Source organism: Eublepharis macularius, chromosome 1 (assembly GCF_028583425.1).
Source record: "Eublepharis macularius isolate TG4126 chromosome 1, MPM_Emac_v1.0, whole genome shotgun sequence".
NCBI lineage: Eukaryota > Metazoa > Chordata > Lepidosauria > Squamata > Eublepharidae > Eublepharis > Eublepharis macularius.
The window spans coordinates 128,482,188-128,505,109 of record NC_072790.1 but is presented as its reverse complement, the minus strand read 5'-3'; the positions used below and the strand labels follow the sequence as shown (position 1 = coordinate 128,505,109).

Sequence of the window (22,922 nt, the reverse complement as noted above, 5' to 3'; positions counted from 1 at the left end):
GGTGCAGACTGTGGAAGCGGTGACACTCACATCTCAGCCCCTTTGACCTCAGCCATCTTCTTCTGCCCACCCTAGACACATGTGTCTAGCCCAAGCACCTCATAGGAGGTGCTTCCTGGGGTGCTCACAGTTGTTGGGCAGCACGGGCACCCCATCTCCTCCAATGTCTGCATTTCCAAAAGAAGGTGGACCCCCCCCCCATGCAAAGTGCCAACACTGTAGGGTTGGGACAATCAAGGGAAATATGTGGCTCATCTCACATGAAGAAGCACCACTAGGAAGTGCTTCTTTGGGGAGAAAGACTGGCACCACGTAGCTGCCAGCGGGGGGGGGGGATCATCCCGCAACTACCTCTGGGGCTCTTCCCCCCAGGTCTCTTGTAGGGAAAGGATGTCAAACATCTCTGTCAGAGACATTTGGTGTACGTGGCACTAATGTGCCAAGAGGGGAGATCCACAGGGTATTGAGTCTTGTCACTTGGAAGGCTGCCAAGATGACAGCCACAAATGGGCAGTCTTTTTCCACAGTTGAGGATTTGGGCTTCTGAGGGCTGCTCCAAGTAGTCTGTCCTTAGTACACATCCCCTATTTACCCCATGCTGAGGAGGACCCTGGTGCCTGTTGGAAAGACAATGTCTTGTGTACAGAGAAGGCAGAAGACACAGAATACCTGCATGGGGCAGCAATTCTGACACTTAGATAGCAGGATAGGATCCTTCTTTCCTCCTCTCTTCTGTCCTTCTTGCATGTCTCCAGATTGGTATTCTTAGTCTGCTTCCTGCTGCTTCCTGGAAGTCCCTCCTCCAGTTTAGTAAGGTAGTTAGTATCTATTCTGTTTCTCTGCTTTCTATCAAAATTGTAGTTCCTGAATAAACTCTCTTCTCCTTAATCAGACTCGAGATCATTCCTAAGATATACTAGAGCCTACAGTGCCATCCCTTTACAGGGCTGCCAAGGAGCATGTGAAAGCACAGTTGTCTCGTGCTGCTGGGAGAACTGTGCACTTCATGTCGGACATTTGGACCTGCTCTCAGTCACAGCATAGCTCTCACTTACTGCACACTGCTGGAAACCAGATGATCATCAGGGTGGGGGTGGGACAGCCAGCATCAGGCAGGACCAGATGAGGGATCGCTGGGCCAGCTACTGCAAGGCTTTGTTCTACATCAAGATTCTCGAAGTGGTGTACACGGCCAAGAACACTGCTGTCACCATCAAGAGGGAGTTACTGGACCTGCTCTCAGTCCATAAGTAACTCTTGCTTACTATGCACTGGTAGAAAAGGAGCGAGAGAAGAAGTCCCGCCCAGGGGAGAGTAATAATAGCTGATAGTCAGAAAGACCAAAGAATCATATATTGAAATAAATCATACACTAACAATACAATGTTCAATGTGTAAGCAACAAGCTTATTTCCTTTAACAGTGTATAATTCTAACAACATTAATAAATGTATTTACAACTGACTGTCTATCAATTCATAAGTATAATCAACAAACAAGAGTCCCACTCTTGAAGTACCAGGGGTGCAAATGCAAATAGTAGCCAAGTAAGTCTCTGAAGTTATATCACTTTAAATGGTCGCGTCTTCTCTTGTCTTTTTAGCTGGAGGTGCGGAGAAGATGGAAATGCAACAAAGGGAAGATGGAAATCCCAAGAAGATGCCCAGAACTAGGGCAGGCAGATTTTCACTCAGCTCTTCGTCATCAAAGACTTCATCAGGGGCAATCAATGTTTTCTCCGTGAAGATCCTTATTCAGTGCAAGCCGTTTACAACACCCAAAAATGACGTGGAGCTTGCTTGTAAACGGCTTGCACTGAATAAGGATCAGTGCAAATTTGGTGTATTTTGGTCCCCAGCAAATTTGGTGTATTTTGCTTGCAAAATGCCACCCCCAGCTCCCTGAATAGCCAGAAGTTTTACCCATAGGGAATAATGGACAGTGGCTGTATGAAATTTGAGGGTTCTTTAGAGGACACTTAGAAGAGTAGGTTCCCTGCAAATGACACCAGTACCACCACGCCAAGGCCACTGGACAGCTCTGAATTGAGTTTCCCCATAAGAAACAATGGATGAATTTTACCAAACTAAACTAGAGAACTGATTTTTTTTCTCTAGTTCAGTATTACTGAATTTTTTGCATACCCTTAAAACTGCAAGCCATGTAGTAAATATGCATATGTTGTCATACAACAATCCCTTTTCTACTTTAAGAGTGCTATATAGAAATGTCTCCTAATGTAGCAAGATGTAGTGTAGAGGTGTAACATTTTCAGAAATGTTGAGGTCATGGGAAAAATGGACACAGAGAAATGGAAATACATGTAATATTTAATTTCCTATGAAAACTAAAATCTTTTACTGATTTAACAACATGAAATGCATTATTTATAACTTAAGTCAACATATAAAGTTGTACTATTTGGCATATTTATATTTATAGAATTTAAAAAAATAAATACTAACATTTTATATAAGTATATGCAATTCTTGAGAAAGATTTGCAGACCACTGTACCCTATGCTACTATAGCATACACATCTTTAATTTTTGCCATTTGAGAAGAAGGAAAAATAAAAGCTGAAGGCAGAAAACAAAAGAAAGTATTAATTGAACAGAAATTCCTCATAGAGTCACAATAGGTAGAAGTGATAGCATGTCTAGATAATAAGCTAAACTTTATAACACTGAAAATACTGAACTCTTTACTAATGTACTGTCATTAAATACATTATAGCATACTAATTGTTGCCAAACTTATTTCCATTTAAACAAAAAACCCTTGGAAATATAGTATATGTCTACAGAGTTCCGTCCCCCACTCACCCCCTGTAGTTCCTCAAAACTCCCAATTTTTCTATTGGAAAAATTGAGAAAGTCCTCAGACTTTTTCCATTCTGTACATTTTGGAAGAGTGACATGCTCATTATGACAAGGTTTTTCTCAGTCAAGAAGGGGGAGGGGAATCGTGTTTCCTCACGAGCTCTCCCTTCCTCACCCCAGGCCCTCACTCTTTAGTGTAGCAGTTAGAGTGTAACCGAAGTAACCAGATTCAACCCCCCTCTGTGCTATGGAAGCTTGCCAGGTGCTACCTCACAAGGTTGTGTAAAGAAAAAATGGAGGGGTTTTGTGATCCACTTTGGATCCCCATGAGGAGAAAGTGGGATATAAATACAGTTAACAAGCAAACAAGTGATCACAAAACAATCTCAAAGCACAAGCATGGCAGAGTAGATTCATGAATAGTATATGAGTTAAATGAGAGAAAAGTTTGGTGCTTAAGTCCAGAAGAGTGCATACATTTGACAAAAAAATCGAGATGATGGCAATCCCATTGCCATAGCCATGCCACTGATCCAGAACGCATTATTTCAATCCAAAGAGCAAGGAACTTCAGTTGGTACAACTAAATCATTTGGCTTGTTGAAGCAGGTAGAAAATCATTATTCCTTCCTGAGTTGGCAGGAAGGTGTAAAGAGCTGCTGATTTTGGCTTAGAGATCAAAGGGAATCATGCATAAAATTTGCTTAAAAGCTATAAAACCTCCACATCTGTTCTGAAAAACCATACTGCGCTGGATAAAACCAGCAAATTAAACTTTTCTGAAGCTCTTTCACCATCATATCTTAAAAACAGAGGGTAAATATGTTCTAAAAGCCCAAGTCAAACAAAGTAAAACACTTTTAAGCTCCATGATTTCTATGGAAGACCATCATGTATATGTTTAACTTTGGTTGGATCCTGCCCATTAGTTTTAAAATGTCTGCACTTTATGGTTGATGGGGAGGGAGTTAAGTAACCTGAGTGCATCATAACCACTGCATATGCAAACAAGAAGCAGGAGCAAGCACACTTTTTGATCCTGCTGGGTAAGCCTGGCTTCCTTCCACCTCTGCTCATCAGTTCAATGGAAAGACATACTCTTCCACTGTCACCTACCACAACGCATGAAAGCAATTGCTCTGAAAGAGTGAGAAGCTAAGCAGTGTCAGTGTTCTATTTACCATTCAGTTAATTCATCCTGATGTGGTGTAGCGGTTGAAATGCTGGACTAAGACCTGGGAGACCTAGGTTCAAATCCCAACTCTGCTATGGAAGCTCAATGAACGACCTTCGGCCAGTCACACTTTCAGCCTTGCTGGAAAAGCAACAGGCTGCTAAGAGTCTAGTTCAGCGATGGCAAACGTATGGCACACGTGCCACAGCTGGCACGCATAGCCCTCTCTGTGGGCATGCGAGCCAAGTCGCCGGATCGCTAGGTCCAGGGCTCATTTGGAGGGGAAACGCCTGCAACGGCGTTCCAGTAGCTCTGAGCAGAGATCACATGGGTTTTGGCCCTGCCCACGTGATTCCTTTTCCTCAATGCTGCCTCCCTGTTGCCTGTCTCTTTAGCAGCAGGAAGCGGAGGCAGCAGCCGGGCTGCTGGGGCTGGCTTTCTAAAGGAGAGTAAGCTGCTTTGATTTAACTTGCTTTACTTTCATTTGTGACTCCTGAGTGAGTGAGTGAGTGAGTGAGTGAGTGAGTGAGTGAGTGAGTGAGTGAGTGAGTGAGTGAGTGAGTGAGTGAGTGAGTGAGTGAGTGAGTGAGTGAGTCTGTCTGTCTGTCTGTCTGACTGCAAGCCAGGCTGCTGGTGTAAAGAAGGGCAAACTGCTTTGATTTCACTTGCTTTATTTTCATTCGTGGCTCCTGAGAGAGTGAGAGAGAGAGTGAGAGTGAGAGAGATGTTAATTAGTTCGGACAACTGTATGAGTTGTTTTTTCTTAACTAAAACCTCAGTATTCAGGTTTAATTGCAGTGTTGGCACTTTGAAATAAATAAGTTGGTTTTGTGTTGCAGTTTGGGCACTCGGGCTCAAAAAGATTTGCCATCACTGGTCTAGTTACTGTAAATGCTGCTGAAAAAGTAGTTTAATCCACTTGTACCCTAGGGGGAGCTGTGGAGCATTCTCTAGCCTTAAGGTTTATTGAATGTTTTCTCTTGCAGTTCAACTCAGTTCTCAACCTACCTCTTGTTGTTTTTCTCTCTCTGCTGTGTGTCAGTATGTGTTAGTGCTTGTGCTCTGAAGGCCTCTCTGTTGTATTAATGGCCTGCAATCAGTTATTGTCTTTTACAAAAATCCTGTTGCAATGAATACATTGAAAGCAAATTCCAGTGTGGATTGAATTATTTCCTGAACTCTGCCAACAAGCCTAACCCACTTCACATGGTTGTTGTGAAAATAAATTGGAGAGAAGAATTTTGTAAACTGCTTTGGGTCCATACCCAAAGGCAAGGGAACAAATGAAGTAAATAAATAAATGTTCCAAAGGGGCAGCATGGTTTGCCTGGATTATGAATGGCATCATGCTGTGAGGGACTCCTTCCAATACCCCATTACCAGCAGCTAAAATGTTAATGCTTTCTTATTCTCTGTCAATCACACACTATAAAACTACATTTGGTTTTATATTTTGACTTCTATTTGATGTCGTTTAACAATACAGAAAGCATTTTAGTGCATTTGGGACTAAAAAATCAGCTGTGATTTCAGATTAGCATCTCTTTTCAGCATATACTGTATACATATTCATCTACCTGCCCCCCTTTTGCAGTAATTAAGTTGCATTCTTACTGTAGGAACTAATCATCCAGAAATCACTTTCTTCTGCTTTATCATATCCATTACTTTTGTTAAAAATACTGAAGAGTTCCCTGAATACTGAATAATTTATGTCCAAATATAGAAGCTCTGTCATCCCACACACATCAGGTTTCAAGGTTTTTGAAGTAACATACACTATGAAGAATGTTTTTCAACACTTTCTAGATACAATTTTTTCTCTGAAGACTGTATTTATAGTTTTAACCCATCTATCTCATTTCTTTGTTTATAAGCTTTATTGTCAACTACCGTAAAGTTGGCCCATTGCAATCAGAGTGTCCAGGAATAAGACATGCTGTCAATTATGTGCTGAGACCTACTAAGTACTTCATAAAACTCCTATTTTGCCAATCACTCATTTCATAGAGCTGTTACAAGCCAATTAGACATGTCTAAACTGAGATTCAGGAGGGCAATTACAATATTAGCAGTCAATTTTGCTTTGCAGCATGCATTTACCTTCCCAACAGGGCCACCAGGAATCACTGATGCACCTACAAAGATACTGATCCCTCAGTTCTCAAGCCCTGAAATTCAATCCAAAGAGTGTAACTGGACAAGATACTTCATGCCACCCATATAATCTAACTGTCCATAATGCTGAGCTCATCTGCAGCAGATACTACTTTGTTACAGTCCACCTTTTTCCCCAATGGGGACTCAAAGCAGCTTACATAATTCTCCTATCCTTCACTTTATCCTCACAACAGCCCTGCGAAGAAGATTAGACAGAGAAATGGTTACCAGCCCAATGGCACCAAGTGATCTTCCATGGCCGAGGGGGAATTCAAACTTGGGTCTCCCAGAACCTAGTCTGACACTCTAGCTACTACACAATCTTGCTCTAAGATATGTCTCAGCTATATGCCCTTAGCTTAGTTCTAAACACACTTATGTCTTGGGACTTGGAAACTTGTCTCTATAGCTGTGTAAAGTGCTAACTCTCTCCTTTCTTTAGGTATCAAAGCCAAGAAACATCTCCCAAAAACAGAGAGACAAATCTGGCTTTCCTTTACTTCCCCTGTATAGGAAGTGCTTCAAAAGAGTCCAAGAGGCATTGCCCATTTGAAAGCAGCTGCCTCAAGTGGCAGGTCTTGGAGCCTTCCAACATTGCACAACTGGGCCCGCCCTCATGGCAGCCAGGTTGTTGTAATATCCACTACCATCTAAAATTCCCAAGAGCACTGCAGCTGTACAAGGCTGAGGATCCCTGCTCTATACTGTAATATACAGTGTTAGCTGTCAACCATTTTGATCTTCCAGAAATTGAGTTATTCATTACCGGAAGCTGCAAAGAGAATGGAGAGAAACACTACCATGGATTTCTTATTCTAATATAGTACACAAGCTTGTGACAAAGCCAAGTCATGCATGACCCACAATGACTTGCAACTTACTTTCTGCAGATATTATCAATCATGTGGATTAGGACTGGCAGTTACTTCTAAAATCAACATCACTGGCTTTCAAAACTCAGCAATACATACACAGAAAGTAACTGCATTCACTGCACAGCTATGTAATCGTTTTTATCCAAACACTGTAGAAACCATCATGCTGAAGTTTTTCCATACCTGTAAGGTGCCCAGTTCCCAAGCAACCCTGAGAGCTGTTAGTATCTATTTGTCAGACAGTGGCTTGCTAAAAGTTGCAATCCAGACTACCTCTTGCAATCAGACATGAGTCCATTGGTTTCAAAAGATTTACTGAATATAAGCAACCATTATAGTCCACTATCCAAGATGCAATATCTTGGCTGGTACACGAGTATTGTTACGAATGACAGGCAAAGGTTAAGGTACAGAATAGCATAACCCGGCAAGTCCCATCCTCCCCCCATAGTTCTCAAAACAAACGGCTTGAGGCTGAGAAAGTGAAAGGTTCCCAACGCTGGAAAGGTTGTAGTCATAACATTCCTCTTCACTAAGATAACTGCTACTGAACTGCTTGCCACCTGCAAAAGAAGTCTCTTTGGTTTGAACACACAAGAAACATAGTCAGAACATGACATTCTGCCCCCTCTAAAATGCTCCCCCCCCAGGTTTGAGAGGGTAGAGAGTGTGAAAAGTTTTTAATAATCTAGGAGCATGAACATGAATAGACTCCACCCACTCATCATACCCAGAGTCAAAGTCCTTCCATCTGATGAGGTAAAATAGCTTATTATGTTTGATTTTAGAGTCCAAAATTTGCTGTACTTCGTAATGGATCTGATCATCAATCAAGGTTCGTATGGGAGGAGTATGGGTGTGCCATTGGTTTGCTGGGGGAACTTTTTTTAATAAGCTGATGTGAAAAGTAGGATGTACGTGGCGTAGATTCTTTGGTAAATCAAGTGCTACAGTTACTTTGTTGATTATTTTACTAACTGGAAAAGGTCCCAAAAACTTCAATGCCAATTTACGGCTGGTTTGTGCAACTTTCAAATTCTTTGTGGATAAATAAACAAGATCCCCAGGATGCAATTCCCATTCAGCCACACGATGGCGATCAGCGTATTTCTTATAGTCCTGTTTAGTCTTGTCGAGATGCTTTTGAATAAGAGTCCATTGTTGAGCCGCCTCCCCCCACCACTCTGAAACGTCTTTAGAAGCTGTCGTGGGGGGGAGAGCTTCAAAAGGGAATGGTTTAAAGTGATAGCCATAAACTATTTTGAAAGGTGTTTCTCCAGTAGAAGCATGCACACTACTGTTGTAAGAAAATTCCGCTAAAGGCAATAAATCAATCCAATTGTCTTGTTGGAAATTAATGTAGCAGCGGAGAAATTGTTCTAATATTTGATTAGTTTTTTCTGATTGCCCGTCGGTTTGCGGATGGTGGGTGGAGCTTAAGCCTTGTTCAATGCCCATAAGTTGCAGAAGCTCCCGCCAGAAGTTGGCAACGAACTGTCCGCCGCGGTCAGATATCACCTTCGATGGAAAAGAATGGAGTTTTACAATATATTTCAGAAAAATATCCGCCAATCTTTTTGCTGAAGGCATAGTGGTGCAGGGAATGAAGTGGGCTTGTTTTGAAAATAGATCCACTACAACCAAAATGCAGGTGTGATTCTTGGAGGGGGGAAGATCTGTGATGAAATCCATAGAAATGATTTCCCATGGTCTACTTGGGGTTTCAAGGGGTTGTAAGAGTCCAGGAGGCTTGCCCTTTCGCGTTTTGGCGCTGAGGCAAATGGGGCATGAAGCCACATACTGTGAAACATCTTTGTGCATGCCTGGCCACCAAAATTGCCTTTGGACCAGATGGAGCATTTTTAAGTATCCGTAATGGCCAGCGGTTGGGGCATCGTGACAGCATTGCAATACTTCTTTTCTCAAACTAGCTGGTACATAAAATCGATCACCCCAAAGCCATTCCCCTTGTTCAGATTGAATTAGTTTTTCTTTGGGTACACTCTCCCCCTCCTTTTCCACTTCGCTTTTCAGTTTTTGTCTCCACCCCTGATCTGACTGAGGAGGTTGTGTTGCACGGCTGTGCATTGTGACCGCTCCTCCTAATTGCGTAGGCGAAAACACTGTATCCACTGTCTCCTCCCTCCTGCTTTTGTGTTGGGGCATGCGCGATAGGGCATCCGCAAGAAAATTTGTTTTGCTGGGCAAGAATTTGAGTGTGAAATTGAATTTTGAAAAGTATTCCGCCCATCTCAACTGCTTGGCATTTAGTCTCCTAAGACTACGTAAAGCTTCTAAATTTTTGTGATCTGTCCAGACTTCAAAAGGATGGCGGGCCCCTTCTAACCAATGTCTCCAAGAGGAGAGTGCCGCTTTTACAGCAAAAGCTTCCTTTTCCCAAACATTCCAATTTCTCTCTGGTTCAGAAAATTTTCGAGAAGGATAAGCGCAAGGTTTAAGAACACTGTCCTCCCCACGCTGTAGAAGGACACCCCCAATCGCAGTATCGCTGGCGTCCACCTGTACTATGAATGGGCGATTTTCATCGGGTTGTTGCAGCACAGGCTCGGATATAAATTGTTGCTTTAGAAGATCAAAAGCTAATTGGCATTGTGATGTCCACAATAGTTTAGTGTTTGGTTTTTGGGCTTGCTCCCCTTTGTCTTTGGTTTTTAATAGTTCAGTGAGGGGGAGAGTTATTTTGGCAAAGTTTTGTATAAATTCTCTGTAGAAGTTGGCAAACCCCAGAAAGGATTGCAGTTCTTTACGGGTTGTGGGGGTTTGCCATTCCTGGACTGCTTTCACTTTGCCTGGATCCATTTTTAGCCCATCTTTGGAAATGCAGTATCCTAAATAACTGAGTTCAGTTTTGTGGAACTCACATTTAGATAATTTGATGGGCAATTTGTTGCACATTATAGCTAATACTTTTTGTACTAAGTCTATGTGTTCTTCTGTTTCAGAGTAAATTAGGACATCATCTAAGTAAACAACTACTCCTTTATATAAAAATTCGTGCAATACTTCATTGATCATGGACATGAAAACCGAAGGGGTCCCAGACAGGCCAAAAGGCATGACCAAATATTTGTACTGCCCTAAGGGCGTATTGAACGCGGTTTTCCATTCATCCCCCTCCCTTATACAAACGTGGAAGTAGGCATCTTTTAAGTCCAGTTTTGTGAAGATCTTACCTTGTGCCACGACGTTGAGTAGATCTCTGATGAGGGGTATAGGATAAGCGTTTGTGGAGGAGACTGCATTAAGTCCTCTGAAGTCAGTGCACAGTCTTAATCCTCCATCTTTCTTTTTAACAAACAGTACCGGAGCAGCATGACGACTGTTTGCTGGTCGGATGAACCCTCTTTGAAGATTAGTGTCAATGAACTTGCAGAGCTCCTCTCTTTCGTTTGGGCTCATGGGATATAGTCTGCCTTTGGGTAAGGCGGCTCCTGGGATGATTTCTACTGCACAATCTGTCCTTCTATGTGGAGGCAAGGTGTTAGCTTCTTCTTCTGTGAAGGCTTGCAAATAAGCTCTGTATTCTTTAGGTATTTGTTTGATTTCTTCTTGGGTTAATAGTGCTTGCTCCATGAGGGTAGGATTGTTACCCCAATTTTGGTTCCAACGATGATTTTTGCAGCTATCGTGTTTAAAGCTAATGCTGCCAACTGTCCAGTCTATGTCTGGGTTGTGGTCCCACAACCATCTGCTTCCCAAAATCAGAGGGTATTTGGCTGTAGAGCTAATGATAAAGGATCTTGTTTCCCAATGCTGACCCATGCCTGTGATTACAGGTATTGTTTCAGTGGTGACTGGGTTCATATTTGTACCATCCATTTGTTCAAAAATAACTGGAGTTTCGAGTTCTTTCATTGGGAGTACTAGTCCATTCACTAGAGCAGGTGCAATGATGTCTCTGGAGCAACCGGAATTGATTAGGGCTTGTACACGAATACGAGTCTGTCTTTCAGGATTAACCAATGTAACAGGCATGAATAATATGGACCCTCGAGGTCTTTCCACTACAGGAGTCGACTGGGATTTGATCTGCCGTTTGGGCCCCTTTACGACAGATCCATCTCGTTTCCCGAATTGGGGCTTTCGGGTCCTTCCTCGCTGGTTAGAGCGGTTGGATCTAGGTCCATAATTTCTTCTAGCTCTAACCCTCTTTCAGGAGGATTTCTACGCCCTAGCACCTCGCCCTCTTGTTGCTCGTGGAGTTGGCGTTGGGCGGTATGGTGGGGGAGGGGTGGTAGAGACTGTTCACCGTGGTGGGAACGGAGTTCTTTGCACAGGCCTGAGTGGACATTGTGCCGCGAAGTGACCGCTTTGGCCACAGTGTAGGCATAGTTCTTGCTGCCATCTAGCATCTCTCGCTCCTCTGGCTGCGTATCCTGTTCCCCTTCCCCCTCTTACAATTATTGAAGTCCGCCGGTGCCCTGTTGCTTGCTGTTGCTCTACAAGCCGTACTTCCTGCATGCAGTTTTCTACTTCACATGCTAATTGAATCCAACCCAAGAGTGTGGGGGGATTATCTTGCATGAGGGCTCGATCCAGCAATCTGGGATTCATGCCTTGTTTAAACAAAATTATTTTGGTGGATTCCTCACACCTTGGACATTTGGCAGCTAGTTGTCAGAATTTAGTAACATAGTCTCTGGCCGACATACTGCCTTGTCTAATGGTTTGTAACTCTGTTCGGGCTCTACTCTCCTCCAAAGGATCTTCATATTGGGCTCGGAGTGCCGCTACTAACCCCTGCAAGGAGTCTAATTCCGGGGGCCCCAATTCATACAACGCTACATACCATTCGGCTGCTTTTCCTTGTAGCCGGGATCCCAGGTGTTCGATTTGACTGGCCTCATCTTCGAACAAATGTCCCCAATGGTTAAAAAAATTGCAGCGCTTATACTAAAATAAATCCCAGTTTTGCGGGATCCCCGTCGAATGTAGCTTCCAGCTTCACCCATCCCATCAGTAGCTCCTGAGGTCTGGCAACCGGTGATGGTAGCGGGTAGTACTGTAAAGGCTCTGTTCCGGCCGCGCATCAGGTCGTCGTGGGATAGGTTGCAAAGGGGGTTGTTGGGGTCTTGGTTGTGAGGAGGAAGACCCGGCGGCCTCTGTGGCAGGCCTTGTGGTCTTGGAGCCGGAGGACCCAGAGGACGTGGAGGGGGACCCCGTGGTCTCAAAGGTGGAGGACCTTGCGGTGCTGGACCCCGTGGAAGAGGCTGAAGAGGCGGCTGCTCTTGCGGGGGCAGGAGTCCCGGAGGAAGCTCTTGCGGATGCAGAGGTTGTTCTCCTGGGAGGATTGGCAGCTCCTGCGGCTGGAGGGGAGGTTGCTCTAGTGGCCCTTCTCCCCCTTCGTCTCCTGGAGGCCCCAGCGGCGCGTCTAGGGAGGGTCCTTCTGGGATCTCGTCCGGTGGCCCTTGAGGTTGATCAGGCGGTGGCATCACTGGCTCCTGCTGATCATCAGCCGGCAAAAGCGGTTGCTCATCCTGAGGGGGTACCTGATCCGCTGCTGGCCATACTCCGGGTAAGATCCTCTGGAGGGCTGCCTCCTACCACCAATACTGACAGCAAGTGCACTGCATGTGCTAAACTCTCCTCCATGCTGCTGATTCTCTCCTCCATCCGTTGTACATGTCTTGGGGCTGAGGTATCGACCTCCTCCTCAGGTAATTCCTGGACCGGTTCAGTTGGAAATTGTGTAGTTTCTATATATTCCGGATAGGAGGCGGCTGCTCGTGGCCAAGGTCGAATCTCTCCCATTCCGGTGGCCCCGGTACCTTCTCCTTCCTCCAATATGCCCGCCAGGATTTCTTTCGTTAGCCCCATTATTGCCGAAATTCCAGCATCCACCGCTAAAGTTCGGCTTTGTAATTGCTGCCAACTTTGATCACTCGACTCGCGTTGCCCCGTCCACAGGGTGACTTCCGCGTAGTCCCAACTCATCAGATCGCGGCGGGAAGTTTCCCACACCTGGGTACTTTCAGAACCTCTTAGGTCCCACTCTGTTTGGTCGGATTCTCTATTCCAGTAATACCATGGTTGACTACTGGATCTCTCTACGGATGCACCGACAACTCTTTTCCCATCCATTTGCGATCTGGAAAACACCATACTCGCTCTTCTCTCCCTCGTCTCTCTCGGCCTCAAACCCCACTGCCTCGGTGTAGGCAGCGATATCAGGGGTTCCGCCGCCGCCCTTGGTCGAGCTCCCGCTCTGTCAGGTACGAGGGTATACACCGTAGTACGGCTTGACTCCGTTCCCCCCCGAACGGGTTGATGCGTGGGTTCCAGTCCTTCCGAGTAAGGAGCATAAGGATCAAACAAAGGGTCCCTGTTGGACGCGGCCTTGGTATCCGTCTCCTCCGGCTTAGGCATTGGAACAGATGTGATTCGTAACAAAATGTCAGACAGTGGCTTGCTAAAAGTTGCAATCCAGACTACCTCTTGCAATCAGACATGAGTCCATTGGTTTCAAAAGATTTACTGAATATAAGCAACCATTATAGTCCACTATCCAAGATGCAATATCTTGGCTGGTACACGAGTATTGTTACGAATGACAGGCAAAGGTTAAGGTACAGAATAGCATAACCCGGCAAGTCCCATCCTCCCCCCATAGTTCTCAAAACAAACGGCTTGAGGCTGAGAAAGTGAAAGTTTCCCAAGGCTGGAAAGGTTGTAGTCATAACATTCCTCTTCACTAAGATAACTGCTACTGAACTGCTACTGAACTGCTTGCCACCTGCAAAAGAAGCACTTAAAACACTGACAGGATTAAAATGGAGTCTCTTTGGTTTGAACACACAAGAAACATAGTCAGAACATGACACTATTCATGCAACAGCCCTAACTGTATAGCAAGCCACCATGGATCAGCCATCAGCTGTAGTCTTCCCATTGTACACAGGGTTACAATTTAACAGTGAATACAACCCATCTGCTTCACACTTAGTGGTGTCTAGCTTGGCCCATGATGAGCCATTCACCCATCAGAATGTTCTCACATTCCTGTATTTGGCTAAGAGGCAGATGAAGGTTCGGGGATACCATAAAAGATGTGTAGGGCCAATACCACCTGCCCACACATAGCTCCAAAGAGAAGCAGCTGCACCTGGCCAGACCAGCTCCAGAGGCTCATTTCATGAGCAAGAAGAATTGCTGGCTTGGGTCAAAACTGAATTCAAGTGCAGCTTTTACAAAGAGAACCAGCCTGTTCAAGTTGTACTAATTTTACATACATCAACAAGGTTTTTTCAAGGGTACTTTACCAGCTTTGACATCTCCTTTAATTAGAAGGGGTGACAACAGAGCTAGCTTATGAATTTCTGCACTTCTCTATCACATTGCAAAGCTGGTTATTTTGTGTACCAACAGACTGGAATATACAAGGTAACTGGAACAGGTACTAACAGTCTTTGCAAGCTGTCAATGGCTACAGGGTTTTTTTCTTGGTGTAAAGATCTTGAAACCTCACTCACCATTTATTTAGAAATAGAGAAATATTCTACCAAACTACACACACACATTCCTCTGCTCTTTAGGAAATGGCAGGCTTTAATATCATACATTTGCGTGTTATAGAACAGTTTTAACTGCTTAGAATTTAACACTAGGTGGGTGAACTCCTCATATTGTTAAAAAATACTTCACTTCTCTGTATAGACTGCAACCTGCCAGTGTGTTACTCCATAGAAGCGGAGTACTCATACAAACCTACAGCAAAGGTACTTTGGAAAAAATGGGATGGGGGGTGGGGAGGGGAGAAAAGAACAATCTACATACTATTCTGGACAAGAAGTTCTAAATAATTTATAGTTTAGAAAGCTAGCTATAGAATGTCTTCAAGCTATAAAACATAAGAAATCTTCGCTTTTGCTCTTCCATTTACCTCTGTGAAAATTCACATTACCCACAAATTTCATTCTCACAACCACAGGAAGCCTTAATACAGTTAGAACCAAGATGCAGTGAAATCAAAAGATAAATTCACTGGTGTTTTTCACTGATGTAACAAAGGTGAATTTGCCGAACATACAAAATTCCATTACGCAGATTAATTTTCCTCATTGTTCAGAAACAGGGAAAGTGAATTCTGACTGCAGGTTTTGTACATCCCTGATCTACACACCACATTTATGACTCACAAATGACAACAGCATTTATATAGTGATGTTTGAGTGTTTGTTATCTTAGTTAAAATAGATTTGAAGTACACAATTGTTCCCTTAAAAATCCTTAAGTGAACAGATTTCAGTTTAATATTCCATGCTTTAATAGCCCCATGCATCATTCTCTCCTGTCCGACCCCCCCCCCCAGTTTTTTTTAAAGTCCTTTGTTTTGTACAGGTTTGAAATCCACCCATGCATTTACATGAATGATTTCTAAATTCAAAATGAATGAATCCCAACAGGACAGCAGCCAAAGACGCTCACAAGCAGCAATGTTTATAAAAGCCAATTCCCAACATTCTACTCATATCACACAAAGTTATTAAAAAAAACACATAACAGGAACAAGATAGGAAACGGAAGTAATGTGTAAAGGATATACTGACTCTATCCCACAAGCCACCCCAATATAGAATCAAAGCTCAAGGGGGCCAAAATGGACATAACACCACAGATACATACTTCTTTTCACTCATCCATCAATTTCATCTTTTCATCCTCTCCCACAATTGTGTGGGAAGCTTAGAGGAGAAAAGCCGCTTAACCCTTTCAACTCCAGCCATTTCCATTCAGTTGTTTACAGTTACATCAGTTGCATCCATTCATATTCTCCCAGCATGCAAGAACACTGGTTGGAACAAAGTAATGATTCTGAACATTAAAATGGAGGGAAAGGGCTAAACAACCCTTTCCTATGCTCAGCTTTCAGCTTGTCATGTTTTCTCTTCTACTCTAGAAGATCACCTCTAGACACACATGCATGCACCTAACATTAACACCCAACCAAGTGAGTTGTCGACCACAACCCAGAAGAGGGGAGGGAGAAGCAACTCCACCCACACTCGTGCTTCATATCCTGTTTGTGATCAATATGAGGGAGAAAAATGCCCCAAATTATTAAAAACTTGTGAAGTTTTGCAATGGTGACCTCAACTGTTGATCTCTCTTTGCCCCCTCCCATTCTTCTCCTCTCCCTGCTCCCTTGATTTCCCTCATCTCACCCTCATTCTCTGGCTCCTCTTATCCCAACCTTCCTCTAATGCAGCACTACAGCCACTCCCTGGCATGCAAAAACAACAGAAGGGGCAGGGGAAAATACAGGGAAGACACCTCCAACCCTTCCCAATCAAGTTTTTATGGGATACAATGTTGAACATCTTTGCCTCCCCAAAGGAAATTCCTGGATTACAAAGGTCCAGGAATGTTTAGAAGTGAAGCTCCAATCAGAAGAAGCAGGAAGCCCCACTTTCCTTTCTCCCCAACCCATTTCATCAAACTAGCCCCAGATTGGGAAGACAGCTGAAGCGTTGGCAATACAGTATCTTTGTCTATAGCCCTAAAGCTGTCTGAGAATACTTGAGATTCACAGAAGGGGGGGGGGCGTGGAGAACAGCTGGAGCTGCCTGCACAGTCAAAACCATCAAGATTCACAGGTAACTTACTAATTTGTATATCCCAACATATATCTCATTTGCAGATAAGGAAAACTAACATACAGACTTCATACTATTGTCTTGCAGGATTAAAAAATATAAGTGCAACAGGGCCATTTAGAGGGAGAGGAGTTGTACAGCTATCCACACACACACAAACAGACACGAGGTTCACTATGCCATTTTTATCTTCATAGCCATCTTGTGAAGTAAGTTAGTCTGAAAGAAAATGACAGGCCCAAGGTCACCCAGTGAACTTTATAGCTGAGTATTTGAATCCACCATTTTATCACACTGGAAACTCCATATAAAATGACAACATTAACAAGATCAAATCTAGATTTGCTTCCTCCATTTTTAACACTGACGTTTAATGCAACTACAGGAACCTCTAATGGAACAGACCATCAGACCTTTCATTGTCTTTTGATTTCCAGTTAGGCGGCAAGTCATTGAGATGTCACACTCACAGAGTCAGTGGAAGTATATTGTCCAGCCTAGGACTGAAAGATCTGAAGGGCAGGCATGTTTTTTTTTATTCACACATCTGCCAGAGTGAGCATCTTACTTCAGGTGCAGGGAGCTCTGTTGCTTCAGTGACTTCTCTCCCCAAGCCAGTTCAGATATTCAGTGTGAAGGGCTAGGGGAAAGAGTGTGAAGCAACGTATGAAAAGTCAAGAGGCAGAAAGGTTTGTTTTCTGTTGCCCACACCCTGCTTTGTGTATATACAGCAGATATAAAACAAAACTGTCCTCTTCAAGTCTAGTACAGCCCTCACTAAAATGGTAAATCTGTGCTTGGAATATACCAGTTGAGATTGCATTGCAGGCCTCACATGCTAGAATACTCCCTCCCTCCCCAAAAAAGGATTCCCTCATTTAGAACACTACTGGAGCCAGGAAGAAAGATTCTTGCCATCTAGGCAGAAATCTGCAGGGATTGTGGGGGGGGGGGTGAAAGAACATTCAGTTACAGGAGCCTCCACTTTCAGTTTTAATGGCTGCTGCAATCCAAGCACAGGTTAATCACCTCAGTGAGAAGCAGGCCTCTGTCAGTCACTATTCAGCTGCTGCTAGGACTAAATAATCTTGGGTTTATAACACACAAAAGCTGTTTCTCTAGCTTGCTATTTAAAGAAAAGCTACCTACCATAGCAGACAAAGTCACAAGAACAGAAGTCCCCAAGGGCACATTTAGAACCTGTTTAATGCAGCAGAAATCAAGCATTTGTGCTTCCAATCACTCTTTTTTTTATCAAGAGGGGGTGCACACTGTTTGCAAACCTGATGAGCATTTGAATGATTCCCTTCGGTTCCAGCTCTTCGACCTCCACTGAAGTTGACTCTTATTTTGAGCATTGTTCCCATGCAACAGCCCCTGCTCTTTCAACAGAAAGGTTCCCAGCATGGGAGAAAAGAAACCAGATTCGTATTTGACTTGCCTGTGCCACAAGCCTGGACACATTCCACCCCAACAGTCTCTTTAGAAACACTAAAATCAACCCCCTCTCCAAAAGCTCTAATCTCTTTTCTTCCAAGTTGGCTACACAGAAGTTTAGGATAGGCAACACTTAGATTTAAAAATATATCTAATCACTCCAAGCCAACGCTATCTGGTTATTGAAGGATTCGCCCACATGGGCTCAAATTACACCACAAAGCAAGATTCGGGTCCAGTAGCACCTTAAAGACCCAACTAGATTTCCATACTATGAGCTTTCGAGAGTCAGAGCTTCATACCCTGGAAATCTAGTTGGTCTTTAAGATGCTACTGGACCCAAACGCTGCTCTTCTGCTATAGACCAACAAGGCTACCCATTTGAAATTACACCACAAAGGTTACAGAAACTGGAAAATGACAACTACCGTCTTCCCCTCTTCCACAATATCATGAAGTCAAGACACTCTACTTAGCCTAACAAACCATGGATTTTAAGCCAATTAAATTTGTTTGCTCCCTAAACCTGTGATTGCCATCACACAGAGAGATTACCAACCAGAGAGAGCAGCTTACAAGATGTCTATAATTATCAGCAGTATGCAACATCATAAGCAGGAGTTGTCAAACCCAGAAAGAACAGCAAACAGTCATTACCCTCACAAATCTGATCTTCTCATGCAGGCTAAGGAGTTCAGCTAAGCTGCTGTAGGCAGAATCACTACTGTGTAATATGCAATCACATAATACAGAGAAGACCCTGCATTTAGGGACACTGAAATCCCTCTTCCACAAAACATACAGAGACCACTGGAGGACTGACAGCTTGCCCTTTAAAGGGTACTTTGTAGTCTGAAGTGAGACTCATCCACTCTAGGAGATTCCCCGTTTCTTCCCTCCAAAAAAAAAGAAAGAAAATGCAAGGCACACACAGCTGGAGCAAAAACAAGGGGAGAGGAACCTAAATACTGGGAATGAGACGGCCAGGCAGCTGTCCCTCCCACTCAACCCAGGAGATCTTCAATCAGTTAAAGCAATTTCAAAACAGCGAGGATTGAAGCCATTCCTTATATTCTGATTCCTTAGCGGGTAATTACTATTTCAAAGCAAAAATATTATGTAGAAACATAGCGTTTTGCTAAAAGGTACTAAAGAGGATGCTTCAAATATAGCCAAGGTTAATTAAACTAGTGTGTCGAGAACACTCCGCGCTGCCTGGATAACTGTGCGGTGAGGGGTGTGGTGCGTCTCTGCGCCTCCATAGGGCGTCTTCTCTTTATTTTGGAGCCGCTCAATGTGACCCCCGGGAGATCTGGGGCGAAAAAGAGCTTCCCAGGAACCGACTCCCACCCCCACTGAATAACAACAGCGGGTACCTCACAGCCGTAGAGCTGCCCGAGTTGTTCCACGATCCACTCCTCCAGCACCAGCCTTTTCCGCAGCTCTTTGCGATCGTATTTGACTGTCACTTTCCCCTGCTGATGGCGCCGTTGCTGCTGCTGAACTTGTACCACCGCCGCCGCCGGGGCGACCGAATCCTCTCGGGACGAGCCGCCGCCCCCGCGGGGACTCTGGAAGAAAACCCGATTGCCGCCACCGCCGCCGCCGCCGCCTCCAGTGTTGGCGGCGGCCCCTGGCTCGCTCCCTCCGGTAGCCACCGACATACTCCACTCCAAGTTCCTCGTGGGGAAAGCCTCCGGCGGTCCCTTGCTGCTCACGCTAACGAGACGCCCTCCCTACGCCCGCCACACCGCCGCAACCTCCGCGCAAGAGCCGAGGCGCCAGAGCGATTCAAGCCTTGCTTGCACCTGCGGCTCGCGATGTCTCATTGCATTACACTCTCTGCCGGCTCGGTGGAGAGAAGGAGGAGCCTCGGTCCCAAGCCTGGAAAGGGGGCGGAGATGGCGCCTTAAAGGCACGGCTCTGAACCTGCAGAACGCCTCTTTCCCAGGGAAGGGGTAAAAGCTGGAGCAGCCTGGAAAGGGCTGGGACGGGCATTAAACAAATAGTGGTACCACAAAAAACAGTAGGAGGTGTTAAAGACGGTGGAGAACAATATTTTAGAAATGAAAACATGGAAATAGCATCCTTTTATTAACTCTTTCCCTGACAAAATGCCGCCCCCAACACCACCGGATAGGCCAGAACAGGCATTAAATAAAGGCTAGTACAGCAAAAAAACAGTGGGGAGTATTAAAGGCGCTGCGGAAGAAGATTTTAGAAATAAAACATGGAAGTATCATGCTTTTATTAACCCTTTCTCTGCCAAATGTTTCCAAAACAGAACTAAAGAAATGCTATTACCACAAAAAGATCTAGGAAGAATTAAAAACAAAGAGGTCTGGAGAAGGGTTACAAACAGTTCGTTGTTGTCCTTCTGTGCAGTCCCACACTGGAGAGATTTTTCTAGCTTTAAAATGTTTGGAGGGGGGGGCTCAGCCTTGCTGTGTGTTCACAGAGAGCTTCCCGCCAAAATCGGGATGATGTGGCTGAGCGCCCCAAATTCTCTCAGTTCTTCTTTCGCCCACTGTTGAGAGAGGTTCTTCTAGTGAGTTCTCCATTATTAGCTGTTAGGATGTCTTCGTCTTTGTCAAAGTCGTTATTTTAAAAACACCAGTTCCAACATAAGCACCTTTTGCTTCTGTTCCTATGAGATCTTCGGATCCAGCTGCAAGAGTACCAGCGGTTGATAAAGATCGGCCTTCTTCAGTTCCGCGCCATTGGATTCAGCACAAGATTGCAGAATTTTCCGATTCAGATATAGTTTCAGATCTTGCTTCTGACCCATCTGCAGAGGAGGTTATGTTAAAGATAAAAGAAAAAGAAACTGGAAACTCACTGGCACATGTGTACAGGCTGCTGTGCTGTTTAACAGAAGGTGAGTCAGCAGTTTTTCTGACAGGTCTGCACCTGGATGATCATCTAGCTGGGTTGTAGCTAGATTGCATCAGCCCTGCGCTGATTGGCTGACTCTACCTCTCTCTATTGGCTGGTGGACAGTTAAAGGTCCAGCCACAATTCTGCACTTCGCTGATCTGCTCAGCTTGGTGCCTGGCGCAAGCCTTTGTTGCTCTAAACAAGAAACTTTGGTGCTTGTGGAATTAACCTTAGGACTGGACTCTGGACTATCGCTCTATCATTCTGTCAGGCTGTGGCTCTGCTGGTTACTGCAGTCTGCGTTTTGTATGCTGAGCATTTTTTGCGCTTGTATATATGGACTTGTAAATACACCATCTGCATTATTTCTCACAACGTTTTTGGCTCCAGTGTTTTTGTTGTTGGGCGGGGCGCTTGGAAGCACTAATTAGAGATGGATTTTCCGTCAGGCTATGGGTGATGTGGGTTCCAGTTCACCTAATGATGATTATTGGCTCTTCTCTGAGCAGATGCTCCATATAGCTAGGGCCTTAGAACTCGATGTTTCCTCTTCAGCTTCATGGCTGAAAAGCAAGGTATTGCAAGCATTATACTCCAATGCTCCAGCTTCAATAGCATTTCCCCCATGGAAGACTTGCTCAGCATTGCCCACACTGTTTGGCAGACACCAGTGTCGGTTCCACTGACTTCCAGAAAGATAGAGAAATATTATAAACTAAGCCAATAAGACTGCCCTTTTTTGTTTAACCATTCTCATCCATCATCCTTGGTTGCTGAGGAAGTTCAAGCTCGGTACCGACACTGCTCCTTCTCAGCTCCTGCTGATAGAGAAGATCGAAAGTTGGATGCTGTCGGTAGGAAAGTTTATTCATCTGCTGCACTTAACTTTAGAATAGCACACTATCAAACCATTATGGGGTCTTACAACCTCTATTTATGGAAGAAACTTTCTTCTTTCATACAAGATCTTCCAGAAGATCATCGTGCATTCGTGAAACTAGTACAAGAAGAAGCCACATGCCTCGCCAAGCAACAGATGACTGCTGGCAAGCACGCTACAGATTCTTCAGTGAGGTCTATGGCATCTGCCATAGTTATGAGACGCCGTGCATGGCTGAGATCTACAGCACTCCCATTTGATAAGAAAAATCGCATAGAGGATTTTCCCTTTGAAGGAACACTTCTGTTTGCTGAAAAGACAGATGAATCACTTACTCAAATGAAAAAGAATCACAAACGGCCAAATCGTTTGGTGTGATTGTTCCTCAACAGTTTCAACCATCTAGATCCCATTTCCCGGGAACACAGCCATGTTATCAACGTCATGGAAGGTATTAGCATCACCAACCATATGGGCAAAGATCATATACCCCTTCTTACCATCAGCTAGCTAAGAGGGCACCAAGACCTAGAGGGAAGCAGAGCCAACCTCATTCTCCCAAAGCATCTGCGTAGGAACAAAAATCATTGTTCTGACTAGGACAGTCTAATGTTTCTGCTTTGTTCCTGGACAGATTGTGTCCTTTTCTCTCTTCTTGGGAACTTGTTACTACAGACACATGGGTTTTGTCAATTGTTGAGTTTGGTTATAAACTGTTGTTTTCTGAGCCTCCTGTTTTATCACTTCCACCCTTGGGTTCAGGGTCATGTTCACTTGAATTGCAGGAGACTGTTTTGCACTTGTTAAAGAAAGGAGCTGTTAGAAAAGTTGATGCTGTATCTGATCCTTACGGATTTTATTCCAGGTATTTCCTAGTTAGTAAAAAAGATGGTGCCATTCGTCCCATCCTTGATCATTGGGGTCTCAATAAGTTCAGTATGCTCGGGCATCTTTCAAATGCTGTTCCCACTTTGAGAGGTGTAAAATAGGGCTGCATTTTAGCACCAGCTTTCTTCAACTTCTATATAAATGACTTGGTCAAGTCCCTAAGTAACCACGCCTTTCATCCTCCGAAATTACAGC

At 44.3% G+C, this 22,922-nt stretch overlaps 1 protein-coding gene across 2 annotated transcripts in view; it reads right to left on the bottom strand.

Annotated features, from left to right (window-relative positions):
• The window catches only part of PPP1R14C (protein phosphatase 1 regulatory inhibitor subunit 14C), a 76,652-nt gene extending 56,829 nt beyond the window's left edge, over positions 1–19,823 (bottom strand). For both annotated transcript variants that reach the window (XM_054986009.1, XM_054986016.1), the window contains exon 1: positions 19,459–19,823. In XM_054986009.1, coding sequence (XP_054841984.1) covers positions 19,459–19,746 — 288 coding nt within the window. In that variant the 5' untranslated portion in view covers positions 19,747–19,823. The remainder of the gene's footprint in view (positions 1–19,458) is intronic.
• Between the last annotated feature and the right edge of the window lie 3,099 nt (positions 19,824–22,922).